A 6,816-nucleotide genomic window follows, 5' to 3' on the forward strand; every position below is an offset into this window, starting at 1 on the left:
TATATAGTTGGTTATATTTCTATAATATCTTATATTTTAAGCTGAAATACTCTTTGTTCAAAGTTGAAACTTGGAACTTCGAACATTCTTTTATTGAACACGAACCGTACCAGCTGAGCGTATACCAGCTGAGCTACGCTTAGTTCACGTGTCCATTAAAATTGTTGACCTAGATAAAATACGATGAGACAGTTTTTTAAAAAAATATGTTGAAGTTTAAATAAATGTAATAAATTAATTACAAAGATTATACAATGAAAAGAGAAGAAAAAAATAGGGAAAAAAAACTGCCACCGGCTAGTCTGCTCGTATCCGCAGGCCATTTGCTTCCCCGCTGCAGGGATCGCCGATCTAGATCTCCCGTTCACCGCCCCTCCCTCTCCCTCTCTCGTGGCTTCATTCCTGTCGGCGCCGCCCTCCTCGTCAGGCCCTTCGCCGGCGACGAGCATCCACCAGGTACGCCCCCTTCCGTTCCGTTCGCTTCCCTCCCCGCTGCGCGAAACCGAGCACCCCAAACCCTATTGTAAGCAACCTGTATCCGGATCTGACCCAATTACGTGCGCATGTTACCCACTAATTTCGACCATTCGCCCCCTGGCTGCGCAGGATCCAGAGCGTGCTACGACCTCTCCTGCGATCCGCCATGGTAAGATCCGCCCCTTTCCCCCTGTAATTTTGTGATCCGTGTCTTTGCGTCTATGCCGGACGCGGTGTTCGTACGGGTTCCTGTAGTCCTGTAGTAGACGGTTATGAGCTAGCACTGGATCTTGTTTGTGTAGAAGCTAGCTTAAATATGTCGATTCCTTTGCGTTTTTTCAGATTAATTTCGTGCTCCTGATCAGCCGCCAGGGCAAGGTTAGGCTCACCAAGTGGTATTCGCCATACACCCAGAAGGAGAGGACCAAGGTCAGTGTCCTACGTTACTCTCTGTGTGATAACTCGTGTAATTCAATTCCAGTTGCTGTGCTCTGTGTTCATTACTAGCAGTGGATGCTAATTTCTGCAAACGTTAAGACTATGCATGCCAATTAGTATAATGTATGTGTTAAGATTTTGCAACCATGACTAGTTTGTACAAATCATATGCTAGGCGTTTTGTAATGAAAAGTTTGATGTTCTTATGGTACGCATGTGCGTTGTCAACTTGTAAGCTATATTTTTTATCCAGCATCTGTGTTTCCATGGAGGCTATGATGGATGGTTCCTGTTATGTAAACTTGAACATGTATTCATTCATGGTGTTTTTCTGCCTCGTCGTATTATCTTACATTTAGTTATCTGAATAAGCAGTATCCATTAAATATATTTTGTTAGTGAGGCGCATTTTGCTGGATGCTTATTTCTTAAGTTTGCTTGTCATGTTCTAAAGGTTATTCGTGAGCTCAGTGGACTCATTATTACACGAGGGCCCAAACTCTGCAACTTTGTCGAGTGGAGAGGTTACAAAGTCGTATACAGGAGGTATGGCTCAGCAATGCTATTGAGTTCTACCTTTTGTTTCATAGGTTATGTTGCTTTTGCAATATATGCTTACTAGCTATTGATGTCGCTTTATAACTATGGTGGCCAGGTATGCCAGCCTGTATTTCTGCATGTGCATTGATGCTGATGACAATGAGCTCGAAGTCCTTGAAATCATCCACCATTTCGTTGAGATACTCGACCGCTATTTTGGCAGTGTGAGTGCTTCAGTATTCTTTCACATAAATAAGGATTCATGTTTTCATGTCATTTTTTGACTGTTTTCTCTTTTAACTTCTTTAGGTATGTGAACTGGATTTGATATTCAACTTCCACAAGGTAATCTCTAATGCTTATTGACACTGAGGATCTGGGATTGAACTTAGTGGTTGGCAACTTCGTGCTAGCTTCTTATCATGCTTATGGGTTTGTAGTCATGTTCATCAGTGCAGATTTCCCATTTATGCAGGCCTACTACATACTGGATGAAATTCTCATAGCTGGTGAGCTTCAAGAATCTAGCAAGAAGAATGTTGCAAGACTTATTGCTGCACAGGTTTGCATCCTGACATTTGGCCAACTTATCATTTTCTATTTCCTTGAAAATCCACTATTCGTCATGATTAATTTGGAGTGTACAATTTGTGGTACGAGATTTTGTTTGTTTGTTGTCTTGACTGCACTTCAGTTCTTTTACCCTGTGATTCAGTAGATGTTAAATAGTATCCGAAGACCTCTGCTGTGCCAACTGAGTTCCCTAGCCTTCTGTTTTCATTTATTGATGTAAAACTTGTGCATGGATTTAGTCACAAAACCTGTTTCATTCCCTATGGCACGCACATATCCAGGACTGTGGTTAGGCACAGATAGAATGCTATACTTTATGAATTAACTGCTATTAGAAGCGCATGATCTTTTTATCCTAACAAACTTCTTCCTGAAATCTGAATTGTGCAGGATTCGCTAGTTGAGGCTGCCAAAGAGGAAGCCAGCTCCATAAGTAACATCATTGCTCAGGCTACAAAATAAATTCTACACCAATCTAATGCCTTCCCCTTTGCTCTATCGTGTCGTTGTACTTGCACAAGTAAATGTAATGGACTGGACTGCTCCGTCATGTGTTCTGTTTATTTTTTTCTAAGGAATACGGCTCCCCAGACTCCAGATCAATTAGAATGAGGGTGACATATGACCACATTGTATGTGTACCTTTGCAAGTAAAATTGGCATATTCCTGATTGCTCAGGCATAGTTGTAAATTCATTATTTTATGAGTGAATTGCGTTTTCTTGATCTCATTGATTGTTTATGATGTACTGCAATGTCTGAAAACCAGTGCGAGTTATCAGCATGTGCTGTGGTGCTTTGTCCTTTCTGTTATGCTTGCAAACAGCCAAACACATATCAGTCTTTGTGGTCTGATTGGTGCTTGTTCTTCACTCGGGTTAACGTGAATTCAGTTTGTACAGACTTCCATACCTCCCCACAACTCGTATCCGCTTGGCCGCTTAAGGTGGACTTCATTTCTTCATCTATCACCTGCAGTTAGCTGGGAAAAATTCATGTGGGTACAGAGTTCCATGATTGTCTACTAATTTCAGCTGTATAGTTGCCAGTGCTCAATTTCTTCACCCACTATATATTATACAGTATTGGTCTACCCGGAGTAATATTTGGCCGCTGCACCTTTAGATCTACTCCTGCCCCTTCTAGCCTGGAGCTGACACCATATGTTTTTCTTCTATTTCGACCTTTGGTACCCATACTCTTTACGCCCTTTGTGATTCTGGGCAATGATATTATTGAGAACTATCAAAAGTAGATAAAAAAGGAAATGAACATTTTTGAGAATGGAAGGCATTAGAGGAATGTGTATAAGAACGGTGACATGTCTCGCCCTTTCTTTGCGTGTGCTTACATAGAACATAGAGCAGTGGACATATGCAATTCATGGGTTGGCGGTTGACGCTGTTTTTTGCTTTGCTTCGCACCAGCTTTCTGATTTGTTCTTGGATAGCTCTTCCAAGAAGGTGGTGAAATGCGCTCACTGTAGCTATTGTGTGTGTTCATCTTCAGATCCATGTGCTGGTAAAGTGGATGTCATAGCTATTGTGTGTGTTCATGTGTCAGATTCATGTCCTGGGAAAATGGACGTCATTGGGTCAGTTGTGAAAATGGTCGAAATATTTTTTTTATTGTTTTCAGGAAAGATAACTGAAGTTGTCATTTGTGCTTGCTCCATATACACTATATATGACTGAAGAGCAAAATAAAAGGAAAGATAAAACATCAGAACCTTGTATCGCTATAATCTATTCTATCATGGTCATTTTTTAAAAAGAAATATTACCTTACTCACCTTCAAGGTGAAGCCCACTGTTTCACAACATCAGATAATTTGCTCACTTTACAGTAACTTGATGTATCTTTAGACTGAACTCCAGTAATAAATTATTCATCATAATTTGTAGTACGTTTCACCAGTGGCATTAATTTCATCGCCTTAATGATAAATATGATGTTATTCCTCTGTTTTGATTGACATCGACCAAATTGTTTGTTAGAGCCTTGGAAGTTAGAGCAATCCTGAGGGTATAGCTAGAGATGCACCTTTGAGCTTTCCCAAAGCAAGAGAAAAAGCTTGTTTCGCTTACTTCGAATCACAATATGTGTTTCTTATAAAAAAAAAGTTTGTCAACATCAGTGCTCGGGGTTTGACATGTTGAAACATTATTTGTATCCTTTTTCTTACTTGAAATTTCTTCTTAGTCCCACCCTATGGCTAAATATAGAATATATTATCTAAATGTCATTCATTTGTCATTCCTTCATCTTTTTGGATGTATGGCGCCACTTTTTTATTAGTTTTAGAGAGGGTATTATTTGAAAAAAAAAAAGCTAAGCTTGTGCCGCTGATATTGGTGTGCTACAATAAACCAAAGTCATACAACATATGGATTTGACCGGAACTAAAGCTTTACACAGTTGAATGCTCAGGTCCAATGACTATTCAATATATGATAGAATGGGATTGTACATTTGCTTTTGCCCATAGCAACACATTGGCGGTTGTGCTAGATGTTTGTTAGGGGGTTGCATCTCCTCCTTGCAGAGTTGCTTGACACATAAGAGATAGCTTGCTGGTGGACTTAGCATACGATGGAGGACATGAGGAGAATCATGTTTATTGGATTAAATTGCCAGCGATACAAGACACTGCAATAGAGTGAGAGTCACGTAACTATTGGTTTATATGATTTAAAAACCACAATACCACCTTTAGACTATAAAATTATGGAACCTTGCAGCCAAACAGCAAGTTTAAAACCCTGTGGCTGCTACTGTAAAGCTTGCCTTTTCATGTTGTTTATTTTAACCTCATAAAAGTCGTGCACGGATTATAAAAAAGGTTGCTGACAGTTTCACAGACCATCAATCTTTAGTCACGCCTTTTATAGTTTTGTGAAGGTGTGGGAGGTCAACGAGTTTTAAAGCTCGATAATAATGTATTAATGTTGAACTTGCTTGGCTTACGACCACGAAAGAACGTTATTTATAAACTATTATCAGAATATGTTTCATCAAAGTCAGGATGGCCGAGTGGTCTAAGGCGCCAGACTCAAGTTCTGGTCCTCTAACGAGGGCGTGGGTTCAAATCCCACTTCTGACATGTTTATGCTTTTACCTTTTTTTTCTAAAAATTTGTTTTTTTAGGAGGTTCCAAAAATTTGTTACAACAAATCATAATGAAATGGGCTTTTAGGCCGTGTTTTCGACCCGACGAATTATAAATAATCTTGGTGGGCCTATTAGGCCGTATCAGGAAGTGAAAACCTCGACCTGTTGGGCTAACACGTTTTGGTGCTGGATTCGGACTACAGTTCTGGCCCAACTTGCAACGGCCGCCACGACCTCATCCGGACTCCGTTTTAGGTGTTCAAGTACTCCTTGGAATCCTTATGAAGTATATTTTCATATGGATCTGGAATCATATCCATAACTTCTCTGAGTCGGCTGCAATCATCGAAATACTACCGAGAGGTTTTCTGTCCAGAGGTGCTGCGTCGCCTTATTTTGGCCCAATGGGCCGTGTATTAAGTTGGGTCCATTAGGGACATATCCTAGGGTTGGAGCACGACCCCAACACCCCCCGGTCATTCTCCTAGGTATTAATAAGGATTAGAGCCGCCACAAATAGATTGGGTTTTGTTTAGATCAAGTTTAGCTCTCGCTACTTGCTTGTAAGCGCGCGTGCTGGATCAGCCGCCCGTCTTGCTATCTTCGGAACCCCACCTTATTGAGATTGAGTTGGAAACCTTCATCTTCATCTAGTAAATTCAGTACTTGTTATACTTGTTATACTTGTTCTTGCTAGTTCTTCGATTGCTTGCAGGACGAGTGCCCTAGTGGCCGGGTGACGCGCTCCACAAGATCGCGGCAGCCATTGGAGGTGGTGTATCGGTTGCTAAGGCGCAGCTTGGAAGGCTGTAGTCGGGCCGTGAACGTCGTCTCCATCGACCAATCGAGTTATCCCACGCCTCTCATCGAAAGATCGGGAATCAACCCTAGCGGGTTCATATCAGTTGGTAATCAGAGCAAGGTTTATCAGTGAGATACTTCCAGTTCCTTGCTGTTTTTAATTACCTAGAGTCCAGAAAAGCACAAAAAAGATAGTAGATTAGTTTACCTGTAATCCTATAAACCCTTTGAGCCTTTGCTAGCATTGCTTTGTTAGGGCTTGTTGAGTTTTTGGTTGCATCGGTTGTGTCGAGTTGCTGGTCTTAGTGTCTATTCCTTTAGAGTTTTGAGTTCTATCACGTTTTGGTCACCACGAGACCCACCATCACCATATACATCATTGCTTCATTTCTGCCACCACGGTTTCATATGATGTCCGATTTGGGAGTTTAAATACAATCTGGAAACTTGAAGTTGTCTTCTTTCCAACGGATCTGACCTTGCAGCAAAATTCGGTCTGAGCGCTCCACAATCGTCTTAGAGATTTCCGTATCTACTGTATTAACAAGAGTTGTTAAATTTAAAATTCGAAGGGGCTGTGTGCAATAGCCTTATTGTTTGGGTTGTCATAGTACCAAATAAAAGATTTAGGCCTCTGCAAAAAAAAAGAAACAAAAAAAAAGAAAGAAAAAAAAAGAAGAAGAAGAAAAAAAAACAAGACAAGGAGAAGAAAGAAGGGGCTGAATCTGTTGTTTTCTTTGTGCTGTGCTAGTTGCTCTTTTCAGTGACTACCTTTGTGCCTAGGGTCACGTCTCTAGCATGGTTTAGCCTAGGACCAGCACAGTACCGCCGTTGAATGATTACTGAACTTGCTTTTGTGACTAACGTGGTGCTAGT

General features: G+C 40.9%; 1 protein-coding gene and 1 non-coding gene across 2 annotated transcripts; both read left to right on the forward strand.

Moving 5' to 3' along the window:
• The first annotated feature begins 290 nt into the window (after nt 1-290).
• On the forward strand, nt 291-2,759 carry LOC117851382 (AP-1 complex subunit sigma-1). Its single transcript, XM_034733189.2, has 8 exons — nt 291-456; nt 607-646; nt 820-906; nt 1,370-1,461; nt 1,571-1,679; nt 1,765-1,800; nt 1,931-2,017; nt 2,419-2,759. The coding sequence occupies exons 2-8, from the start codon at nt 644-646 to the stop codon at nt 2,488-2,490; spliced, it is 486 nt and encodes a 161-aa protein (XP_034589080.1). The 5' UTR covers nt 291-456; nt 607-643; the 3' UTR covers nt 2,491-2,759.
• A 2,288-nt stretch (nt 2,760-5,047) lies between these two features.
• On the forward strand, nt 5,048-5,131 carry TRNAL-CAA (transfer RNA leucine (anticodon CAA)). The gene has a single exon. It is a non-coding gene; the product is annotated as a tRNA-Leu (tRNA).
• Nucleotides 5,132-6,816: the final 1,685 nt, after the last annotated feature.

The sequence above is a fragment of the Setaria viridis genome, chromosome 4, assembly GCF_005286985.2.
Source record: "Setaria viridis chromosome 4, Setaria_viridis_v4.0, whole genome shotgun sequence".
Lineage (NCBI taxonomy): Eukaryota > Viridiplantae > Streptophyta > Magnoliopsida > Poales > Poaceae > Setaria > Setaria viridis.

Excerpts from the sequence above, each read along its gene's own strand:
- LOC117851382 (XM_034733189.2), top strand. Across the intron at positions 1,680-1,764 it reads TCGACCGCTATTTTGGCAGT|GTATGTGAACTGGATTTGAT; the intron begins GTGAGTGCTTCA and ends TAACTTCTTTAG. Across the intron at positions 1,801-1,930 it reads TGATATTCAACTTCCACAAG|GCCTACTACATACTGGATGA; the intron begins GTAATCTCTAAT and ends CCATTTATGCAG.